The sequence below is a fragment of the Staurois parvus genome, unplaced genomic scaffold (assembly GCF_062004578.1).
Source record: "Staurois parvus isolate SC_StPar_1 unplaced genomic scaffold, SC_StPar_1.0 ptg001008l, whole genome shotgun sequence".
Taxonomy (NCBI): domain Eukaryota; kingdom Metazoa; phylum Chordata; class Amphibia; order Anura; family Ranidae; genus Staurois; species Staurois parvus.
The window spans coordinates 1,031,271-1,056,645 of NW_028318804.1; the positions used below are offsets into that span (position 1 = coordinate 1,031,271).

The window sequence follows — 25,375 nt, forward strand, 5'->3', positions numbered from 1 at the left end:
AGGCCATGGAAAAACCTTCAGTTTACACCTCTTGATGTAATCCCCCATGGATTTCGAGGTGTGTTTAGGATCATTATCCATTTGTAGAAGCCATCCTCTCTTTAACTTCAGCTTTTTCACAGATGGCATCAAATTACCATCCAAAATTTGCTGAAATTTTATTGAATCCATTTTTCCTTCTACTCGTGAGATGTTCCATGTGCCACTGGCTGCAACACAACCCCAAAGCATGATTGATCCAACCCCATGCTTAACAGTTGGACAGAGGTTCTTTTCATTAAATTCTGTGCCCCTTCTTCTCCAAACGTACCTTTGCTCATTCCGGCCTAAAAGTTCAATTTTAACCTCATCGGTCCACAGAACTTGTTTCCAAAATGCATCAGGCTTGTCTATATGTTCATTTGCAAAGTTCAAACGATGATTTTTGTGGTGAGGACGTAGAAGAGGTTTTCTTCTGATGACTCTTCCATGAAGACCATATTTGTACAAGTATATCTTTATAGTGGAATAATGTACCACAACTCCAGTGTCTGCCAGATCTTTCTGGAGGGATCGTGCAGTCAAACGTGGGTTTTGAATTGTTTTTCTCACAATCCTGCGAGCTGTTCTGTCTGATATTTTTCTTGGTCTTCCAGATGTTGCTTTAACTTCCACTGTTCCTGATGACTGCCATTTCTTAATTACATTCCGAACAGAGGATATTGACATCTGAAAACGCTTTGCTATCTTCTTATAGCCTTCTCCAGCTTTGTGAGCGTCAACTATTTTCAGTTTCAGTTTTCTAGACAACTGCTTAGAAGAACCCATGGTGCTGATTGTTGGGGCAAGGTCAGATGAGTCTGGGCATTTAAAACCTTTGAGATTGACATAACCTGGTCTTCCCAGATGATGATTGAGAACAATCCATGACACTGGCAGGTCTCAGCTTTGCAAAGGGGGCAGTGCATGCTATAAATTCTGCAGGGTGCCCAAACTTTTGCAGACGCCATTTTTTTGTTTTCTGTTATTTTGAAAGTGTAAATGATGGAAATAAAATCTAACTTTTGTTGATATATTATAAGAATGTCTAATCTGTAATTTGATGCCTTTTGGAGATTTTTCCATCTTTCCTTGGCTTCTTTATGCCAATAATACAAATTTTTAGCGGGGGTGCCCAAACTTTCGATCCCCACTGTACATAATGCTGGATAGGAAATTACTCTCCAGAACCAGCAAATCATAAGACATGAGCCCACACATCCATGCAGTCCTAGCCAGGGTTGTCACACCAGAACAATTAGATTCCTCAAGGAGGACATCAAAGCCCGAAAGAGCCACAGACTTCCCATACGTCATTCAGGGAAGATGTAGAAAAGTCAATTGTGTGTTTTCTTAAACATTTCCATCATCTGTAAGAAAAAAAAAATTGTCTTTAGAGACTCTGATATGTCCTTCAAGTCTCTTTCACCCACAAAACATAAATGGGAGCTTTTTTACTTACTATTGATGGGTACTTCAGGGTCACACTTATGTCTAGATGTTCTATGTGTAAACCTTATGTAACAAAATCCTTTGTGTTCCTGTCCAGCGGTGACCGCGAGGCTGTGAAAAAAATTGCCTATGAATTTGTAGAGACGAAAGCTAAAGAAGGGGTGGTGTATGTGGAGGTCCGCTACAACCCTCATCTGTTTGCTAACTGCAACGTCCATCCCATCCAGTGGAACCAAAAGGAGTAAGTGTTGGAAGGAACATCTAACCTAAGCCTTTATCAATATTTTACCATGGAGAAACCCTTGAATTAAATTTTAGGTCTCAAGGAACCACTGCCAATAAATGCTATATCTACAGCTTATTTTTTTTTCTTAATATATGTTTTATCATTTTTTTTCTGTGAAAAAGAAGACAATATTATATCAAACAGTTCAAAAATACAAATTTTACAAAAATGTGCCTATTCCTTTCCTCTCCCACCCTCTTTCCTGTTACATCTACACTCTTTCTTACCATTGCTAATAGTGGTTCCAGGGATATTATAAATAACAAGGGGGAAAGTGGACATTCCTGTCTTGTACCATTATACATTTTTAAAAAACTGTGATAGGGGCCCGTTTACAGCTGCTGATGGGCGACTATATAGCTTTTTTATCCACTTTAACATTTGGGCCCTAGTCCTGATGCCTCTAATGTATCTAATCACAAATCTCCAGTCTACCCTGTCAAAAGCTTTTTCAGCATCTCCTTGCTTTTTGCAGAAGGAGCAGTGATCTCAGACCATTGTCCCTCCCTTCTCTGCCTGGAATGAATCCCACTTGATCTAAGTGTATCCACTCCGGGATCTGCTGTTTCATCCTAGCTGCTAATACTTTAGTGTATAATTTTGTGTCTACATTTAATAATGATATAGGTCTATAGCTGGCGCACTGTGATCCATCTTTCCCTTCGTTACGTATAATTGTTATATATGCTTGCAGCGATTCTTCTCTCATTTCCAACCCCTCTCCTAAAGCGTTCATATATGTACATATTTTGGGGACCAGTAGTTCTTTAAGTTTCTTATAATATCCCACAGTATATCCATCAGGTTCGGGGCTCTTTCCTGCAGCCATACTCTTCAATGCTATAATAATTTCCTTCTGGGAGATAGATATTTCTAGAGCTAATAAGTTTGCTTCTGACAGTCTTGGTAAGCCGACCTCCTATAAATATATCTGCCTTTTTTCCTTGTTTTCTTCCTCTGTTTCTTTCTGGTTCTTGGAGTTTACTCCGTATAACCTGCTATAATATTTTTGAAACTTGTTAGCGATATCAGTGGTGGAATGTACCATTTCTCCTGTTTCATCTTTAATTTTTTCTATAAAATTCTTCAATTTCTTTTCTCTTAACTTTTTCATTAAATATTTTCCTGTTCTATTCCCCTACTGATATCTTTCTTTTGACACCCTATTAAAACCCTCCTCGTTTCCTGTTCCATAACTTCTTTTATCTCTTTTGAGAACTATCTTCTGATGTATATCTAAATCCATTTTCTTTTTATGTAGCTGTTCTAAATTTAATAACTCCTCCATCACCAACCTTATTTTCTTCTCCCAATCTAGCGAGATCAGGATTCCTCTGATATATGCCTTATGTGCCTTCCATAGCATGGCAACCGATACCTCCTCAGTCTCATTAGATACAAAATATTGCTCTATTTCCTTCTTCAATCTTTTCTGGATCTTGTATATGCATCTCATTTAGTCTCCACATAGATATTTTATTCCGCTCCCCTCCCACCCGTAGTCTCATTGTGACAGGTGCATGAGCAGATATAGACATTACTTCTATGTTAGATTTTACCAGCGATTCCAATTGTCTATGCTCAGTCATTATATAGTCCAATCGTGACTATGTTCCATGCGCTGGGGAGAAGAAGGTATAATCTCTTTCTCTTGGATGTTTAACTCTTCAAGTGTTAATCAATTGACATTGATGTAACATCTTTTTAACAGATTTTAATTTTCTACCACCATCTCTTTGTGCACGCGATGACGTGTCCATCCATGGATCAATGCAGAAGTTAAAATCTCCTGCCACAATCAAACTACCCCTCTTAAAATCTTTCTTACCCTCAAGGAATACCACTGAGTTTTTATTAGGACAGTAAATGTTAACTAGCATGCATTCTAGTCCTTGAACGTTTCCTCTCAGAAATAGAAACCGACCCTCTGGATCTACCAGTCTTTCTTCCAGTGTGAATCTTCCATTCTTTGAAAACCCAATTACTACTCCTGTGGCCCTTTTTATTGGTGAATCAGAATAATACCAGGTTGGATAATACCTTGAGTATAACTTGATATTTGTATCTTGAGATACAGTATATGTGTCTCTTATAGAAACACTACATCTATAGAGTGTTGATGTATTTCCCTCAGAATCTTATGTCTTTTGGTCGGAATGTTTAATCCTTTCACGTTATAAGTCATAAAATAGCTCAAACTCATTTCCGCTGCTATTTCTCTTCTCTAAATTTCCATTTGGAGAAATACAAATATAGACGATTCTGAACATGGAGATTTCCCCTTCCCAATCTAGCCCCCCCCCCCCCAATCTTTCCATCCTCCCTCTTCCCTGTATTGCTACTAAAAAACCCTTGGCCTAATTCTTGCCCTGGAATCTGTTGTGCTTTATTCCCACTAATGATTCCTATTCTAGGGGGAGACTCAAAACACACACACCTGCTCTGACCCCTATCTTGCAACATTGGGGGTCAATAATTCGGTAGCATATTTGGCCTCCTGACATCCCGCCATTTTCTGCTTATCTTCCTCAGAGTTCAGGAAGACAACTGATTATATGAACTATTGGCATAGAGGTAGAAACGAGGGAGACAGGGATACAGGAAGAGGAGAGAAGAAAAGCAAAAAAAACAAAAAAGGGGAGGCTGGGGGTCCCCCCCCCCTCTCCCCTCCCCCAACTCTCTCCCTCTCCGACCGCCCCCCCCCCCAATCCCTCACTCCCCATCTCATTACCATTTACTTTCTCTTTTTTTAACCAGCTGACACTTTTCTTTTCCCAACACTGCACTCTCTATAGACCCCTCTGACCACTCAAAAATTTCCACTTTCTGTAAATCTAGTCTTTCACAAAAGTCACTTAATTCTTCTGGGAATCACACTCTCGCTGATTTCCCATCTTTCCACCCAATCAAACATGCAGGAAAGCCCCAGTTGTAGTGAACATTTTTTTCCCTCATCTGATCCAACAATGGTTTCAAAGATCTTCTGGCTTATGTCTGAGATGCAATGTCAGCAATAATTTGCAGCTTTGTTTCTCCATATTTTAATTCAGGGTTCCCGCACAATTTCTTCCATATTCTGTCTTTATCCTCATAATGGTGGAATCGGACTATCACATCTCTTGGGGTGTCTGATGTTATTCCTTGTGGTCACCTATACCTATGTACTCTGTCTATTTTCGAGTATTCTGTTGCTGGTCTACCTATCATTGGATTGAACACTCTCCTTATTTTATCCCGTAAGTCCTCTCCTTGAGATTCTTCTGGTAGACCTCAAATTCTTAGATTATTCCTTCTATCTCTGTTCTCTTGATCTTCCAATTTATATGAGAGCTTTCTCTCTTCTCTTCGTATCTCTTCCATCTACGCTTCTAGTTTAACCATTAGCCGCCCGGCCAATGGCCGTTTGGCAGCTTCAATTGTGTCCCTGCATTCCGGGTGCACGCCATTTGGCGTGCTCCCGCACATGCGCCGTTTGCGCTAATGCAGAGCGGCGCAGCAGTGCGATCTGTCAGCGGCCGTGCACCTCGGACACGGCCGATGACAGATCCGAGTACCGGCTCCCGTTGCTGGTACCATGTGACCTGCTGTGACCAATCACAGCAGGTCACATGACAGTTGTATACAATGGATGGCTTCATTCATGATGCCATCCATTGTATACTAGTGCCTAGCTGTGAATGGTCACAGCTAATCACATGCACATGTCATGTGATTAGCTGTGACCAAATCACAGCTAAGCACAAAAAAAAAAAAAAAAGCTGAATGAATCGATTTCATTCAGGTAAATGCTTGCTTATAGCAAAGTAATTCTTTGCTATAAGCAAATTGTTTAAAAAAAAAAAAAAAAAAAATACTGATCACTTCCCCAAAGTAGTACAATGTTACTATGGTAACATTGCACTACTTTGGTCAAAGTAAAATATGAAAAAAAAATCTTAAAAAAAATAAAAAAAAATGTAATAAAAAATTAAATATAATAAAAAAATAAAAAAAAATTAAAAAAAATATATATATTTTTTTTTCATACTGTCACCAGTCAGTGTCCCTGTTCACCACCATGCCAGTTATATGATGATGCTGTACTGCACTGGTGACAGTATGTAAAAAAAAAAATAGTGAAAATAATTTTTTTAATTTTTTCATTTTCCGAAATATTATGACAAAAAAATACAACTTCAAAAAACTCACCATGCCTCTTATGAAGTACGTCGGACTGTCTACTCTGCAAAAAGGGGTCATTTGGGGGATATCTGTACTGTTCTGACATTCTTGGACCTCAAGAAATTAGATTGGCCGTCAGTATTTCAGGATTGATCAATATTCAGATCTATACCATAGTTTGTGAACTCTATAACTTTCCTACAAACTAAATAATACATCCTAATTTGGGTTATTTTCACCAAAGACATGTAGCAGAATACATCTCGGCCTAAATTTATGAAGAACAATTATTTATTTGTAAACTTTTATAACAGAAACAAAGAAAAATGTGTTTTTTTTTTCAAAATTTTTGGTCTTTTTTTGTTAATTTAGCAAAAAATAAAAACCCCAGCGGTGATTAAATACCACCAAAAGAAAGCTCTAGTTGTGTGAAGAAAATGATAACATTTTAGTTTGGGTACAATGTTGTATGACCGCGCAATTGTCATTCAAATTGTGAGAGCGCTGAAACCTGAAAACTGGCCTGGGCAGGAAGGTGTAAAATTGCACGGTATTGAAACGGTTAAGAATTAATTGGGCATGTGTCTCTATTTTCCCCTCTACTTCTTCAACTCATGTTAATACTCATCCCAGATCATTGTGTAGTACCGCCATTTAATTTTTCATGGAATGCTCCAATTTCGCAAGCATTTCTGCCATCTCTATTTTTGTGGGTATTTGTGACATGCTTCCTTGTTGTTCTGTATTTCCTTGTTCAATTATACTTTCTATTTTTATAGATTCTTTAATCTGGTTCTCTTCCAGTATCCCAAATGACAATCTAGATTGACCTACATCATGCTTTCTAATTCCTTCATGCTGTTTTTCCAGGGTTTGGGTCTCTGGGATTTTCTCCTGTAGGGGCATATATTTTCTTATTGTGCTTGTATTTCCATTTTCATTTGGTTGGGGTATTTTTGGACCTTCCCCCCCTTAACAGATCTACTCTTCATACCATTTAGGGTTTACAGCTGGTTTTTCACTATTCCAATGTTACCGTCCCTGAGATAGCCCTCTTTCCTCTTCTTCTAGAGTCCTAAATGACACCTTCTGTCTAACTTTTAAAGAAAGATCATTTTTACAGTCCCAACAGCCCCTGAAACCACCCAGCAATGTTCTTTTCCGTCCACACAATTGTCCAAACAGACAGTTATTTACAGCAGATCTTTAAGTGTTTTTCTGTTACCCACAGCAACTCACCATCACCGTCCATGCCAAAAGTGTGGAGCCGCTCCATCCCTGTTCACTCCTCCATCTCAGTCAGGATTTCCACTCAGGGTTCCCAGTATATAAGATGTGACTGCCGAGCGTCTCAAGGTGTCGAGGATCTTGAGGTGTCTCAGGGTGATATATGTAGTAAGGGGGGCTTCCTCTGTGTGCATAGCCACTTCCTCCTCCGCTGTGCCTCTCTGCTCTCTGGAGACTCTCAGGGTTCCGACCACCGACACATAGGCAGTCACATGGGTGCTCTCGGCATCCCTCTCTCCTCCAAAAGCCGCCGCCTCCCTTTTCCACTTCACCTAGGCCACGAAGCTCCTCCAACCTCCCGCCAACCACTGGCCGTCGAGGGGTCCACGGCACACAGGCGCACAGCGCCACACAGACCAGAACCCCCCCACAACCGGCCGCCAAGAGACCCATGGGCACACAGCGTCACACAGACCGCCACACAGTCTGAGCCAGGTAGGATCTAGGGCTTTTCTGTCATAGTGCTAATGGCTGGTGTCTGGAGCTCTTGCAATATGCTGCCTCACAGTGCCATGTTCAGGCCCCTTCCCTCATATCTACAGCTTATGATACATTAGTGTAGCAGTTGGAGAGAGAAAGCTTTGGTGGTCAGTAGAAGGAATGCCCCCTTAGAGATATCTAAAAAAGATCATTTGTGTCAGTGGTTACATATCTGAGCAGAAATTGCTCATTGCTCAAGGAACCCCTAACAACCTCTGAAGGAACCCTGGGGCTGCATGGAACTCTGCTTGAGAAAGACTGATCTGACCAGTGACTTCACATCTATCTATCTATCTATCTATCTATCTATCTATCTATCTATTTATCTATCATCTCTATAAAAATTGCCGAGTGTTAAAGATAAAAGAAGAGTCTCAGGATCCCTAGTGAAGAGTCCATGGTGGAGTAGCATTGTGTCCCAGGTAATAGATTTAATAACTATCTTTTGTAATTGTTCAAGTTTTTTTTGTGATTTGAGTAAATGTTTAGTAAGTGGCTGTTGATCCTGACAGATTTTCTTTAATAGGGCAACCACTAGCTCCCAATTTTGCACAATGGTGATTACTCTCCTGAATGAAATACGGGCCCCTTTGCTGATTGACATACAGCTGCTGTAACCATTAGAAGCTGAGAGTAGGACTGTTTTGGATAGCTTGGCTGGCACCATTTATGACATTTTACATTTTGCCCAGAGTTCCACTTTAGGTCTAACATAAGGAAGAAACACATATGTGGCATACTATGGTTACAGAACTTATTATTGTATGGAAATAATTTTGGATGTTGTAATATTTTGACAGAGGTGACCTCACTCCAGAGGAAGTTGTGGAACTTGTTAACGAAGGGCTGAAGGAAGGTGAAAGGGATTTCAACATCAAAGCAAAATCAATTTTGTGCTGCCTGAGACATATGCCTGGTAAGCCAGATCAGGACGTAAACCTGTGCGGGTTAAGCCTGACCTAACCGATGGAGTGTCACCACTGACCAGGACCATAAGATCATCAGAAGAAATGCTCTGTTTGTGTTTTCTGTATGGGTGAAGCCTGACTGCACTCCAGAGAGGTCCCTGTTACCAGCGACAGAGACCTAACCTTACTCCATATCTGGTCATCACTGACCAGGAACTAGAGACAATCAGGGCATAAACATGTACGGGTGAAGCCTGATCTCAGTCCCCACTGACCAGGACCGAGACCTGACTTCACAGGTTACCACTGACCGAGAGATCATCCACAGAAATGTTCTATTTGTGTTTTGTAACAGAATGGTCACCTGAGGTTGTTGAGCTGTGTAAGAAGTACCACAATGACACAGTGGTGGCCATTGACCTGGCAGGAGATGAAGGCTTGAAGAGTGAAACTTTTCCTGGACATCTGAAAGCTTATGAGGTTTGTATGATGTGAACATTTTGCTCATATTTGTTCCAGGACCCCCAACATGATCCCTTGCGAGATGTGTACGATAGAAACTTTCAGCTTATGTAATGTTCCAGAGTCCCCAAAATGATTCCTTATGAGGTTTGTATGATGGGAACATTCAGCTCATGCATTGTTGCAGAATCCCCATCATGATCACTTATGAGGTTTGCATGATAGGAACATTCAGTTATGCATTGTTCGGGGATCCCCAAGATGATCCCTCTATTTGAGTTCTCTTCCAATAAACAAATCTGAAGTCTTGAAAAGAGTCAGTCAGCTGATTTATCAGAAAAGTTAGAGGAAGACTTTAAAGTGTTACTAAGCCCAAGACTCACTATATCTGGTCTCCCACAGTACACAGAACATTAAAAAGCAATTATTTTAGTACATATAAACTGCTAAATACCTTTTCTCATCAGCAGTATATAGCAGTCTTGTGACTTCTATCAGTGTTCAGCCAAGTACTGGTTAAAGCTTGTAGGAGGAGTTTTCATTCTGCTGTTGGAGGATGCAGGGATACCTCTGTCTGGACAGTGCTGATTGGCCCTGTGCTGATCACATGCACTCTCCCAAGAAAACAAAAACCTCTTTGGCAATACACAGTAAACTGAGCATCTGCAGAGTGACTCTACACAAATCAGGAGATAAGAGGGGGGCACTGGAAGAAGGGGAGGTTCAGAGAAGACAGGATAAAACAGCGTTTTTACACAATGCAGAGGATTACCCTTTAGGTTCCACAGTGAGTATAACAAGCATGATATACTGAATATACAGACTGATTGTATTGTTGTGGGTTTAGTAACATTTTAACAGAAATATTCTGTGTATTATGGAGGGGGCCCCAAGTGTTATTCCTGCCCAGGGCCCTAATATGTCTAATACCAACCCGGAGACAGTGAGAGGAAGGAGGGGGGTTAAAGGAGGTCAAGCTGGAGCAGAATAAGATTCGCCAGGACTACTCATGCCACAGCTTGTCCCACATTGTGTAGTTGCATTGCCCTCAGACACAATAAGCCATTATGATCTCCTTGTGTCCAGTATCTCCTCCTCCATGTGACGAGTATCTCCTTTTCCGAGTGTTCAGGATCTCTTCATCCATGCGTCCAAAATCTACTCCTTCATGTTTCAGGTATCTACTCTTACCAGACAGAGAAGCGTGATTCGTTACTCCAGAGAACATGTTTCCACTGTTCTAGAGTCCAGTGCTTTACACCACTCACTGTATCAAATGCTTTTCATTGCAATTGGTGATGGAAGGCTTGGATGCAGCTGCTCGGCCATGGAAACCCATTCCATGAAGCTCTCTACATACTGTTGGGCTCATCTGAAGGCCACACCAAGTTTGGAGGTCTTTAGCTATTGACTCTGCAGACAGTTGGTGACTTCTGCGCACTGTGCGCTTCAGCATGCGCTGACCCCGCTCTGTCATGTGACGTGGCCTACCACTTGGTGGCTGAGTTGCTGTTGTTCCCAGTGGCTTCCACTTTGTTATAATCCCACTAACAGTTGAGCGTGGAATATTTAGTAGCCAGGAAATGTCACGGATGGACTTATTGCACAGGTGACCACCTATCACGGGATCACGCTTGGCATTACTGAGCTCCTGAGAGCGACCCATTCTTTCACCAATGTTTGTAGAAGCAGTCTGCATGCCTAGGGGGTGATTTTATACATGTGTGGCCATGGAGGTGATTGGAACACCTGAATCCAATGATTTCAGGGGGGGGGCCCAATACTTTTGGCAATATAGTGTATAATAATCTCATACACAATGCAGGAAAGATTTCCAGTGACAAACTGAAAATCATAATGGCCCATCACAGGGATATTTCCAACATTTTCTATTATTTGACAGGAAACTTGTCTAAAAGTGCTGACTGCCTGGTTGTCTCTGGCCTTAATATTCTGCTGCCTCCCATTCATCCTGTTTTGCAGCACTCCTACCTCTCATACAATCTGCTTGTGCCTGATTGTGTGCTGATATATTTTATCTGTTTTACATGTTTCAGGAGGCAGTAAGGTGTGGGATCCACAGAACCGTCCATGCTGGAGAGGCTGGACCGCCATCTGTCGTGCGGGAGGTGAGAACTGCTCTAATTTCTAGAGTCCCCATTAAACAAGTCACATTTGTGCAATGTAAACTGTAGTTCTTTGAAATGACGGGTGTCAGGCTTCGGTACTTTGCATTTTTGATCCAGAAAAAGCATGCAGACAGTGAAACTAGCATTTTTGGAATTTTTCTCTGCACAGTGTATCACTCAGATCACAGTTTGTTCGGATATAGCACAGTCTAATTCCAGAAGGAATCAATGTCTGAGCAGGCCTTCGTTCTCATGTCACATGATTCCTTTTATTGTGTGTGTGAGAGATCATAAGAATACCTGTCCTACTGCTACATGTGTCTCTGGAATCAGTGTTCCCAGAGTGCTAGATTACCAGCAACAACTCCATCTGGATGAAATTCTAAACCAGGGGAGGACTGACCATTTGGAAACTCGGGCACTGTCCAAGGGCCCGGGGTCAGTAGGGGGCCCCATGAGATGCCCCTGGTACCCTTTTCATAGGCTTTTATGATTAAGTCGATGACGAAACGTGTCAAGGGAAGTGAGGTCAGATGCACACGGGAACCGGAAGTAGACCGGCGGCCATTCTGGAAAAGGGAAAGGATCACCTGTGAGAGCCTGGACGTTTCCTGGATGGCAGAAAGGTTATTTATTATGTTTATAAAGCGGTTTTAAAGGCTGGAATAATGTGAGCAGTTTGATTAAAGCTTATTATTTCGTTTATCTTGGCAGTATTACACTATTCTTGTCCCTCATATATATATATATATATATATATATATATATATATATCTGGATAGAGCAAGGTGTATGGGGACTCATGGAGTACTATGGCTGATGAATCCAGGTAGTGCCGTTGAGGTTGCATATGCCTTGTGGAGATCTACAGGAGAGCCATTTTTCACCATTTATTGGATTTCTATATAGGTGTTATTATTTTGGATTGTTGGTAAGGGTACCCACTCCTTATTTAATTAGACGTGTACACTGTGTTTGTTTGCTTTTTGGGCACAGAAGAGTGATTCACACACACAGTGTTGGTTCACAGTTTGATTCACAGTTTTATTTTTCACAATTTTTCACTGCAAAGTTTTTTGATGGGATATTCACTAGAGTGAAGTCACTTGTTTATATACAGTTGATAAGAGATAATGCACTATGTGATTATTTTCTTTTTTTGAGGTAACACTTATGGACAATAATTTCTTTGGACACATTTTTTTCACCGTGATTACACAGGAAGGACTTATTTGTGTTTATTTATATTTTTCTTGGTATTGAGGACTTTTTAGGGATTGGATTTTACTTGTATTTTATTATTGAGGAGTTTTTTTTTAATTATTTAATAGCATATTCTGCAATTAATTTTTTGAGTTTGGGCAAAGACACAGGGGCCCCATGATCCCCTATTGCCCGGGGGCCCCAGGAGTTGTCAGTCCGCCCCTGTTCTAAACACGGAGCTGGTGTACTCTACCTTTGTTTGAAGGACCAGGCATCAGGTTTATCCATTTCAACCAGAGTGTCCCTTTAATGATTTTTCATTGCAATGCTGATAAAGATAACAAATTTTACAGCGAAAAAAACATAAAACGATGAAAAAAATAATGATACCATGAAGGATTCAGAATATACAGACTTTGTATAGGTTTATGAGGTGGCACCAAAGTGGACAAGTCTTTATGACATTAGATGGTTTGTGTACAGGGCCTCCTGTGAATGTTCTTTGTGCAGCACTGCAGCATATAGAGGCACTATATAAGGGGTAGAATATGAAGCAGGCAGAGGGGTGACAGGACTGCTGAGATTTATTTTAATTATTTAATGTTTGTTTTGCTCTCAGGCTGTTGACATGCTGAAGGCAGAAAGAATTGGACACGGTTATCACACCCTTCAGGATCCAGCGCTGTATGACCGTCTGCTGAAAATGGATATGCATTTCGAGGTACAGTTCCTGCATTTCGGGGTTTGGTGTAAATTGCACTAGATCAGGGGTCTCCAAACTTTTAAAACTAAAGGGCCAGTTTATGGTCCTTCAGACTTTAAGAGGGTTGGAGTGTGGCCAGTGGGGGTAGAAAATGTTTCAGGCCCAGCATCAGTGAGAATAAACATGGCTCAGGGATGGTAGGAGGAAGAGTAGTGCCCCATCATTGGTATTAATGGGAGGAATAGTATTCCGTAATGTGAATGAACACGGAGTCTGGCCCCCACCCTTCTCACCAACTCGTGACTGAAAGACCAGCTGATCTCGCACCGCGCTGTCACTTGCGTAACAGTGCCACTCTCAGCTGCACCCTGCATAAAGATTTTCCAGCTCGCGGGACTACAATCCACGTGCCAGCAGCCTGAGAGCGATTGTTACTGGGTCAGGTTAATTACGCAATTAACCCTTCACACTGCCACCACCTCCTTTTTACAGAGAAGGAGGAAACTCACAAATCTTAGCAGTAACACTATGATATTGGTATAAGCATCTGTAACAGGGGTGGACTGACCGTTTGGAAACTCGAGCACTGCCTGAGGGCCCGGGGTCAGTAGGGAGCCCCATGAGATGCCCCTGGTACCTTTTTCATAGGCTTTTTTGAGTTTGGGCAAGGACACAGGGGCCCCATGATCCCTTATTGCCCGGGGTCCCTATGAGTTGTCAGTCCGCCCCTGGTCTGTAATACACACTGTCACCACAGACAGATATATCCAGAGGATTATTACACACAGTTGCACTCTTCAAGAGACAGGGATTCTTTAGTTTGCATTAAAAGCTTTAGAGACAGTTTCAACACTTTTCAAAATAGGATTTATTACTAAAAAGGTCAAAATGGTGTGATTAAAAATATTTACAGAAAAAGATGTATTAAAGATATAAAGAGAACAATAAATAAGCGAGAGCTCTCTTACCCCAGGCTTTCAATCTTTTTCTATCATATCAAAGGGGTGTCTCCTGAGAACAAATGACCAATCATCCAGTTTGGGGATAGGTGTTAGGTAGTAACCAAGGTTATGACCAAATCCCTTACAATTTCATACTACGGTCAATAACCTTCAATGGGTACAGGTAGTATCCTAGCAACTGGCAGATTAATATTTTGAATTATATTCCAAATGCAAAGATACCAAACATAGCATATCCTTGTCACTCAGGATAAAAGAGTGCTTCTTCTGTCTTGTAGGTACTAATATAGTCATGTAAGGTCTTGTGTGACTCATATTAAAATTATCTATCCGAATATATACTTCATATTAATGTGCCCAGTTCCTGCTGAAGTTTATTCATTGTATGAAAAATGATGTTGGAATGTACGTTTTATGGCATGCTTTAGCTCTAATGGTCTAACAGGTCATGACTGACTGAGTTATTATTTTACGATCGGGCAGAGGAAAGTGGTTTTCCAGCAGACCCCCTGGAACCAGACTAATAAGCGGTTCACAGCTCTAGAGCTTATCTATCTGTGTTTTATTTAGGATAAGAGATCCTTTGGACCTCCGTTCAACTTATAGCTATGCATTCCATTGTAAAGGGAGGAGGGAGGACAGGAGAGAACATGGCTGAGACCTAACAAGATGGCTGTCACGTACAGCATTCATGCCTCTATGGCACACAATCGTTACTCATAAGTATCATCAGTGGAAGAAATAGTGCCCCATTGTTGGTGTCAGTGATAGGAATAGTGTCCCAGGAGCCGGATAAAGGCTAGCAAAGGGCCACATCTGTCCCTGGGGTCACAGTTTGAAGACCCCTGCACTAGATGAACACACACAGTTTTATTACAGGAAAAAAAAAAGAAGCCTGTAAGTATTATCCAGGTTGTTGGTAATCATTCAAATGGTTGCATAAACCTTCTACTGGATATTTTTCGAGGATGAAGAAAATCTTCCATGGCCGTATAAGCCGTAGGCCTGCTTGCCCTCATCTGCATCAAACAACCGAGAGTTCCACAGGCAGGGGCGGACTGACAACTCATGGGGCCCCCGGGCAATTGGGGATCATGGGGCCCCTGTGTTCTTGCCCAAACTCAAAAAAGCCTATGAAAAAGGTACCAGGGGCATCTCATGGGGCCCCCTACTGACCCTGGACCCTCGGGCAGCGCCCGAGTTTCCAAATGGTCAGTCCGCCCCTGTCCACGGGACAGTTGTCTGCATACTGGGTCAGGGTCCATGGTATATGGCATGCCTAACTGTAAAGGTGCAAAGGCTTCATCCTCCATGCTTCCAAGGCCTGGCAAGGGGATGAACCTCCCTCCACTGCTACACCACACTTACATACCTTGGCGAATGTCATTGCCCCACATGGATGTTAGCTACGAGACTTAAGGGGGCGGTGGATGCATGGATCTATGCTGGAGCCTGGTGGTGCAAGTAATTTTTTATTGGTCATAAAAAGAGAAAAAATGGGAGATTTAAAAAAAAATTGCAGAGGTAAACGCACAGTCAAAAGTTATTAAGCTATTTCTCTCTAGGTCAAATGTTCTTTAAGCCTGTGTTCACATATATGCAGTGCGGTATATCGCATGTGATTCGCACAGGAAACGCAGCGCATTCCTGTACAGATCACATGTAATTTGTGTGCGGTGCGAATGGAGACATACATTATGTACAACTCTGATCGCACCGCACCCGCACCAAAAACGTGCAGGACCCTTTATTGGGTCCGCAATAGAATCGGATTTTATGGGTATTCACACCAATGCGATCCGATTCTGCACATCGCACCGCGTTTTGCAGACCGCTTTCGGGGTGTTGTTAACTTAACATACACACCCGCAGCAGTTCGCATGAATGGGGTGCGATTCTGATGCGGTGCGGAATTCGCATTGAAAACGCTGCGAATTCCGCACTGCATCAGTGTGAACCAGGGCTTAACAGTGAATCATGAAATACCACAAAATGGCCACTAGATGGAGCTGATGATCATAGTACATAAGTATTGATATTTAACAGCTCCACCTAGAGACCATAATGTGGTATTGTCCTAATTCACTCTGAAGAACATTCAACCTGGAAAGAAAATATCCTGATAACATTCGATTTTGCCCTCATGCACACAGAATGAATGTACATGTAGTTTCACAGGACAAATTGTTCTGCTGATCTTTTATAAATACACCCCCATGTCTATTCCTTACACAATAATGAGGGTAATTGTTCAATTCTCCATCTCCAAAGCAGCCAATGAGTACAATTAGTGCCATTAGAGTTTTACTAGGTTGAATGCTGTGTGATGATTGGCAACAAGTTTAGTTGTTAAATGAAGAATTCTTATCTGTTGGAAGATCCCACCGTGAGAAATTCATGCTGTGTCAATAATTCTTTTTTTTTGGTTTCCAATTACAGATGTGTCCTTGGTCAAGTTATATCACCGGCGCTTGTGACCCGGACTTCACAAAGCATCCGCTCATTCAGTAAGTCTAAATACTAATGTCAGAACAATGTCATGGAAAAAAGCAGAGCTACAAAACACTATCATATATTAGAAACATAGATACATAGAAATGTAACCTGCATTCAACTTCACTCACTTTACTACATGGTCCTGATGCTGATATAGGGAGGTGTTAAGCAGTGCTAGCATGTTATTCCAAGCAGAGCATGGTCAGGGCCAAAGGGATAGTTGAAGATTTGTTCTGTAGGTAAATTTATGCTGGGAGGAATGATGCGGGGGGGGGGGGGTGAAATTGGTAAGAGGATTTGTGCTGGGGGCAAGAGAATCTGTGCTAGATAGGGGAAGGGTGGTTAATGAGGGGAGGATTTGTGCTAGGAGAGGTGGAAGGGAGGAGGCTTTGTGCTGGAAGGGGAAGAGGATATGAAGGTAAGGCAAGGCATAGATTTTGCAACTGTATCATGTATATTTACAGCATATATACGCCTATGGAAGAAAAATATATTTTAAATATATATTAAAAATATTCTTCCCAAATATATTGACATATATTTGAAATACTACAATTTTGGCCGTATGCAATATATTTCAAAATATATTTCAATAAATATATATATATATATATATACTGTATGTTGCAATGCATTTTTATTAGAAAATATATGAAAAATATTTAAAAAAATACATTTCAAATATACTGTAAGTCTTTAAAAATACAAATCTACATTGGAATGCATTTACAAATATATGTAAAAATATATGTTAAAATTACTTTTTTATATGTAAAAAAAATCTGAAGAATATATTTAAAAAATAGATATTTTAAAAAATATTTTTAAATATATTTTGTAATATATAAAAACCGCATGTCAACATTCAGTGTGTCTGTGTATATATATATATATATATATATATATATATATTGAAATATATTGAATATGGCCAAAATTGTAGTATTTCAAATATATGTCAATATATTTGGAAAGAGTACTTTTAAAAACTATTTCAAATATATTTTTGCTCCATGTGGATATATATATATATATATGGCGGCACAGTGGCTTAGTGGTTAGCACTTGGGTCGTTGCTTTGAATCACAACCACGGCATCACCTGCCTGGAGTTTGCATGTTCTCCCTGTGCCTGCGTGGGTTTCCTTCGGGTACTCCGGTTTCCTTCCACACTCCAAAGACATGCTGGTAGGTGAATTGGCTCCTGTCTAAATTGTCCCTAGTATGTGTATGTATGAATGTAAGTTAGGGACCTTAGATTGTACACCCCTTGAGGGTTAGGGACTGATGTGAATGTACAATATATATATATATATATATATATATATATATAAATATATGTAAAGCACTGCGTAAATTGACGGCACTATATAAGTACCGGAAATAAATATATATATATATATATATATATATTATTCTGGTAGATGGGGCTCAAGGAGTGTTAATGATCCATGGGTAAGGGGGACAATCCTTGCCCTGCCCTGTGCACTGGCAACCCACGCTACACCATTATTTCCAAGATCCTGACTAGCTATTGCCGAATGGGTGAAGCGAATCATAGTTTGGCACACCCGTTCCTATAGGCATGTTTGTTGGATAAGCCTAGGCAGGCCGGGGTACGGGAGTGTTTAAAATTGATTGACAGCCAAGGGCTTGTTAATCAGTGCTAGTTACACATCCAGCTGTGCCCAAGGCTGTCATTTGGACAGAGGGGACTATTTGTATCTGTGGAATAGCACATCAACAATTCTGGCTGTAGTTTTGCTTTAAGTGATAACCAGAATTTGGGTGTGGAGAGGTCTTTCTCCTTTCTGGCCAGTTATCATTGTCCCCTTCTACAGTCAAAGTGCTTCATGTATCTCTTCTCTAATGTGTCCCATTATCAGACTGAAGAAAGATGGCGCCAATTATTCCTTAAGTAACGATGGCTCCCTCCCTTTGGGCGTGGCTCTGGATACCGATTATAAGGTGGCAAAATCTCATATGGGATTCAGTGAAGAGGATTTCATGCATGCAGTAAGTATACATTTTCACACGAGTAAATAATTCACTGTATACATATCCACATTCTCCTATATCTGTGTGATCTCTCATTTTATGCTGTATTCACAGATCCACACTCTCCTGTGTCCGTGTATGCCCTTGCTGTATACTCCATGCACAGATCCACACTCTCCTGTGTCCATGTATCCCCTTGCTGTATACTCCATGCACAGATCCACACTCTCCTGTGTCCATGTATCCCCTTGCTGTATACTCCATTCACAGATCCACACTCTCCTGTGTCCATGTATGCCTTTGCAGTATACTCCATGCACAGATCCACACTCTCCTGTGTCCATGTATCCCCTTGCTATATACTCCATTTGTAAATCCGCACCCTCCTGTGTCCATGTATCCCCTTGCTGTATACTCATTTCACAGATCCGCACTCTCCTGTGTCCATGTGTCCCCTTGCTGTATACTCATTTCACAGATCCGCACCCTCCTGTGTCCATGTATGCCCTTGCTGTATACTCCATGCACAGATCTGCACTCTCCTGTGTCCATGTATCCCCTTGCTGTATACTCTAGGCACAGATCTGCACTCTCCTGTGTCCATGTATCCGCTTGTTGTATACTCCATTCGCAGATCCACACTCTCCTGTGTCCATGTATCCCATTGTTGTATAGTCCATTCGCAGATCCGCACTCTCCTGTTTCCATGTATCCCCTTGTTGTATACTCCATTCACAGATCCACACTCTCCTGTGTCTATGTATCCCCTTGCTGTATACTCTATTCGCAGATCCACACTCTCCTGTGTCCATGTATCCCCGTGCTGTATACTCCATGCACAGATCCACACTCTCCTGTGTCCATGTATCCCCTTGCTGTATACTCCATTCACAGATCCACACTCTCCTGTGCCCATGTATCCCCTTGTTATATACTCCATGCACAGATCCACACTCTCCTGTATCCATGTATCCCCTTGTTGTATACTCCATTTGCAGATCCGCACTCTCCTGTTTCCATGTATCCACTTGCTGCATACTCCATTCACAGATCCACCCTCTCCTGTGTCCATGTATCCCCTTGTTGTATACTCCATTCACAGATCCACACTCTCCTGTGTCCATGTATCCCCTTGTTATATACTCCATTCGCAAATCCACACTCTCCTGTGTCCATGTATCCCCGTGCTGTATACTCCATTCACAGATCCACACTCTCCTGTGTCCATGTATCCCCTTGTTGTATACTCCATTCGCAGATCCACACTCTCCTGTGTCCACGTATCCCCTTGTTGTATACTCCATTCGCAGATCCACACTCTCCTGTGTCCACGTATCCCCTTGTTGTATACTCCATTCGCAGATCCACACTCTCCTGTGTCCATGTATCCCCTTGTTGTATACTCCATTCACAGATCCACACTCTCCTGTGTCCATGTATCCCCTTGTTGTATACTCCATTCGCAGATCCACACTCTCCTGTGTCCATGTATCCCTGTGTTGTATACTCCATTCGCAGATCCACACTCTCCTGTGTCCATGTATCCCCTTGTTGTATACTCCATTCGCAGATCCACACTCTCCTGTGTCCATGTATCCCCTTGTTGTATACTCCATTCGCAGATCCACACTCTCCTGTGTCCATGTATCCCCTTGTTGTATACTCCATGCACAGATCCACACTCTCCTGTGTCCATGTATCCCCGTGTTGTATACTCCATGCACAGATCCACACTCTCCTGTGTCCATGTATCCCCTTGTTGTATACTCCATTCACAGATCCACACTCTCCTGTATCCATGTATCCCCTTGTTGTATACTCCATGCGCAGATCCACACTCTCCTGTGTCCATGTATCCCCTTGTTGTATACTCCATTCGCAGATCCACACTCTCCTGTGTCCATGTATCCACTTGCTGTATACTCCATGCACACATTCACACTCTCCGGTGTCCATATGTCCTGTTACTCTATACAGTGTTGTAGAATGACAGAATACAATGTAATTATTTGTATTTTGTATTTTTTTTTTTATTTTTATTTTTTTTTCTCTCAGAATATAAATGCAGCTCGTTCCTGTTTCCTACCAGAAGATGAAAAACAAAATCTCCTCGAGTTTTTGTATGAAGCATATGGGAGGAGAGACTTCTGATTTTGGATTTATCTGGTACAAGAATTACCATTACCTGTCCCATGTCCAATCACAGCCTTGGTGTTCCTGTTTTTATTATTATTACATCGAGTTTATATAGCGCCAAAGGGTTATAAATAATATATACCGATTTAAAATTAATTTTTCATTCTATCATCGACCACCAAAGAATCTGCATTTTTATTTACAGCCTGAATCAATAATTGTCTATTTTCTCCTTCTACTTTGTGCCACAGTCACTGAATATCAGTCTCATTCTGGACCACAATGACCAACCATTTATCAGATTAATCAAAGAACAATGAGCAACAGCATCTAAGCTGCCATTGATTGTACTCTTCCCACACTTCACTTCCAGGCAGGGCCGTGGATAAAGGGGTACCACCAGTCCTTCTGTATGGGGCCCAGGCCAGCAGGGGGGCCCAGTCAGCTGGGTGAATCAGATGTGGGTAGGGAGGGACAGGAAATCTGATCCCCTGTATGGCTCTCTATGCAGCAGCTGAAAACTGGCTTCTTGTCCTCTCCCACCAGCTTTCAGCTGCTGCAGAGAGAGCCATACAGGGGATCATATTTGCACCCATCACCCTCCCCTATGCACCACATTTCCCCCTGCTGCCCAGGCCCCCCTGTGTACCCCCACATGCTGCCGGCTTCCCTCCTTTCCACCTGGAGCTGCAACCACACAATAGGATCCTTCAGGATGGAGAGTGGGGGAGGGGTCCAGTAAATATGTCACATTTACCAGACCCTTTCTTTCCTGAATGAATACAATGAGTGATCGATTCAGATCACTCACTGTGTTCATTCATAACTGAAGCATAGCAAACTGTTTTTGTTTTTGCAAGGCAATGTACTTTAACCAAATTGGACTGCCAGAAAACATGCATTACACTTCCCACACAATACTTCCAGGGAACATGCATTACTCCTCCAGGAACTGGTTTTATAGTTTAAAATTTATAGGGCTTGTGACTATTAACGGTTGAGAGTTTATCCTGACTCCAACAGTACAGGGTTAGCAAATGTGATTACAAGAAGGATTTACTGTATCTCTAGAGATGTATACTAGGGCACTGGCCTGGGCTGCCCTTTTACGTCCATCCTCTTTATTAGCAATAGAAGCCCTAGCCATGCTAATCCCATGAACATTAAAGGAGTGGAATTCACTCGTCTCCAATAGTCTTTTCAAAGACAGCAAGTTTCTAACCATCACCAAACCTTTGATATCTCTTTCTTTTCCAACTCGTACAAAAATTCTCAACTCGAGATCATCTATCAATCACTCTAAATCAACTGTTTTAAATATCATACTCCCCAGAAATGGTGAGTTTACCAGAAACTAATTTTGATTCCAATGGGCTCCAAGGTCCCCGGATTATCTGGTTATAAAACTTATGTACGCCTATGACTCCTTATATCCAAATACTCACTCTCAACCTATGCGGGCCTCCTGGAATTCTCTACCAATTTCCTGGATAGGTTGCATCCACTCTGTCAAAATGTCCCTAGTATCCAGTACCAGAACAATGTCCTTTAGCACCAAAGACCATATTCCTCTCCCCCGCGAACTGTGAACTGCTTTAGCAGCAATGATTGTAGGCCCTTAACCTTTTGCTCCCTCTCCTATTGAAGCATACATTGTAAAGTAGTGTCATGTTGTTCATTTGGACCAAACTGGACCAAAAACTTCCTTGCATCTCCAGGAAAACTGTGTACATACAAATGGGAAACAAAGGACTGGGTGTCTCCCAACCTGCTCAAATATTTTCAAGCAGCACACATAGCTCATACAGCCCCTTTTACAGAAACCCAAGAATCTCCCCTTGGTGGGTACTGCTAGAAATCCCAAACATTTTCCAAGTTACTGTCAACCCCCTTCCATGGATCTCTCCCCATGACCATCTCCCTTCTCTTAGCCCCATCCTAGCTTTCATATTTTCCGCCTCTTTCTTCCCAGTCCATCTATCCTCCTATGCCTATTCTAACAGAAACTTTCATGTTCTAACCCACTTAAGAAAACCCTTTTGCCTTCCAATGGTGATTATGTAGCAACTTCAAACTCATATGTATGCTCTACTTTACGTTTCTAACAATGCAGTATATACCTGGAGACAGAGCTGGACTGACCATTCGGGCATGGCCAAGGGCTCGGGGTCATTAGGGGCTCTGAGAGACCTGCACCAAACTCCTTCTAAAGATATGTTTTGATACATGCAAATGCAACATTGGTTTGGGTCCCTTATCCCTTGAATCCTCACTGTGCACTAACTTACATTCAAACGCAGTTGTTTGGCTGATCCATGCGTACCCAAGTTAATCTCAAATTTTTACATCCACCTTTACTCCCTTTTCTCCCTCATGGTTCACTCTTATGTTAAGAAGTGGCTACTGGAAAAGGCCTTCGACTGGGTCAGTAGGAGGTTCATGTTCCATCGTCATATTGGACTGGGATCATTATGTGCCGATGGGTATCTAGTGTGTACACCACCCCTACTGCTTTGGATAAGAGGAATGGAGTCCTTTCTGATCCCTTCTTCATCTCCAATGGCAATCGACAGGGTTGCCCCTTATCTCCTCTTCTTTTTGCCCTCACGTTGGAACCTTTTCTCTGTATGGTTTGGCAGAACCCAGACATACAGGGATTAGAGTTTGTCAGGATGCAGCACAAGATATCGGCTTATGCCGATGATATGATGTTCACATTGACCGACCTGATGATATACATCACCAACCTCCTTTGGGAATTTGAACGCTATGGTAACCTAAGCTTAAAATTATTTTTTCTAAGTCGGAGGCGATGGAAGTAATTTGCCTTGATCTCTCCAAAGTTCCCTGCAGTCCAATTTTAACTCAAAGTGATCTACAACAGCTCTAAAGTTTCTGGGCACGCTGATCCCTCTATGACTGTCACTCGCTCTCTCTCTGAATTTCCCCCCACTCCTGGAGAGAGTCCGCTCCCTTTTGTCTACTTGGCATAAGGGCCTATATTCCTGGTTTGGCCAGCGCAACATTGTGAAGATGTGCATTCTGCCTAAGTTCCTTTATCTTTTTCAGGCTTTGCCCATACACATTCCATTATGGTTTTTCAAACAAGCTGACGCTGTGTTATATTTCTTCATCTGGGCAAAGAAAAGACAACATATCCAGCTTAAGTTTTTAACCTTGCCCAAACACTGTGGAGGGTTGGCAGTTCCAGACCTATACAAATACTATCAAGTGGCCCACCTTTGGAAGCTGGTAGACTGGTGCCACCATAGCGACATTAAAATATGGCCCAATATTGAACAGACCCAAACCCTGATTTCACTCAATAGAGCCCCATGGTGCCACGCGACCTCACCACTCTTTCAAAAGGTATCCTTTGATAGGTACGACATCCCTTGTATGATTTTCTCTTTTTGTCTCCATCTCCTTGTCATCAGAATGCTCCCCTCTTTATCCTATCTTGGGGAATCTGGCATTTGAACTGGGCCGCATGCTCGGCTCTTTTATGTCCCTATCCCACTTAAGATGATTCAGGGCCTCCCACTTCCTTGTGAACGGGACCTGGCCCTCCATACAACTTCTATGTAACCGTTCGGGTCCTTATAAATTGGATTTGTGGAGTGCCCTTCAACGCCATCATTTTCTGCACTCACTCCTCCCCCCCGATAGCTTAAACAAATCCATTTTCCATGCTGGAGGAATATTGCTCTGCTGAGGGAAACTTTACCCCATACCTTGTCTAAATTATATGCTCTACTGGTGCTGCCACCCGAAGGCTTCTATCCACCTTCCCTATCAAAGTGGGAGGCGGATCTGGGAAGAACCTTTACAGAAGACCAAAAAAAACATATTTTGTTTCTCCCTGAAATCGTCTTTATGCACAAAAATACAAGAGAACAACTTTAATATATTAACGGATAAGAATGGTATAAAGTGAGCGCTCTTGACCAAGCAGCTAGCACTAAAGGTAATCACAGTGTACCCATAAAAAGCGGAATAATAATATCAGAGTGCAGTGCTAAGAGATAAGTGCAAAAGGCAAATAGTCCGTAGTTGTAGACTGGGTATAAATATATAGTCCCAAAAAAATATTAATAACTGATGAAGACCAGGAAGCAATGGAAAGAGTGCGCACTCACCGGACGCGCATGGAAAATGCGCATAAAATGATGTCTCCTGGAATCCTAAAGTAGATGGAAAGGGTGAATTCCAATCTTAGGATCAATCAGCCTGGGAAGATGTATCAGAGATCCGGAGGTCCCCTTAATGTTGGTATGATTATCAGCCAGACTCCAAGAACTCCGTCCCTCTGGTGGTAATAGATGAGCACTACAGGGATCCTGCAAATGGATTTAGCTCCCAATGGGAACCAAAAAACAGGTGCCCATAGTGTAGTATTTTAAATGGATTTATTGAGTAAAATGACAAGCAGGGTAGTAAGGCTGTGTACAGTACATATATGAAAGCAGAGTACGCAGCAATGATACTGACCCTGGACTAAAATGGCCGCGGGGCTGTCTCGTGGCTCCGGGCAGAAGATGACGTCATGCTCTGTCGGTTCCTCCTAAGGCCTTTCGTGCCCAAGCACATCATCAGAGGGGAACTTTAATACATTGGCTCGCTGGTATGGAACTCCTATGTTGCTTCATAAGCCCTCTCCCATCAATTGTAATACTGTACTTGTTGGAGATGTAA

The 25,375-nt window shown here is 41.9% G+C and overlaps 1 protein-coding gene across 1 annotated transcript in view; it reads left to right on the forward strand.

Annotated features, from left to right (window-relative positions):
- The window catches only part of LOC149441269 (adenosine deaminase-like), a 34,980-nt gene extending 14,132 nt beyond the window's left edge, over nucleotides 1–20,848 (forward strand). The window contains exons 4-11 of the mRNA XM_089657533.1: nucleotides 1,568–1,711; nucleotides 8,485–8,600; nucleotides 8,948–9,072; nucleotides 11,112–11,183; nucleotides 13,006–13,107; nucleotides 16,491–16,558; nucleotides 18,433–18,562; nucleotides 20,600–20,848. Of these exons, the coding sequence (XP_089513659.1) occupies nucleotides 1,568–1,711; nucleotides 8,485–8,600; nucleotides 8,948–9,072; nucleotides 11,112–11,183; nucleotides 13,006–13,107; nucleotides 16,491–16,558; nucleotides 18,433–18,562; nucleotides 20,600–20,695 (853 nt within the window). The 3' untranslated portion in view covers nucleotides 20,696–20,848. The remainder of the gene's footprint in view (nucleotides 1–1,567; nucleotides 1,712–8,484; nucleotides 8,601–8,947; nucleotides 9,073–11,111; nucleotides 11,184–13,005; nucleotides 13,108–16,490; nucleotides 16,559–18,432; nucleotides 18,563–20,599) is intronic.
- The last annotated feature ends 4,527 nt before the right edge of the window (nucleotides 20,849–25,375 follow it).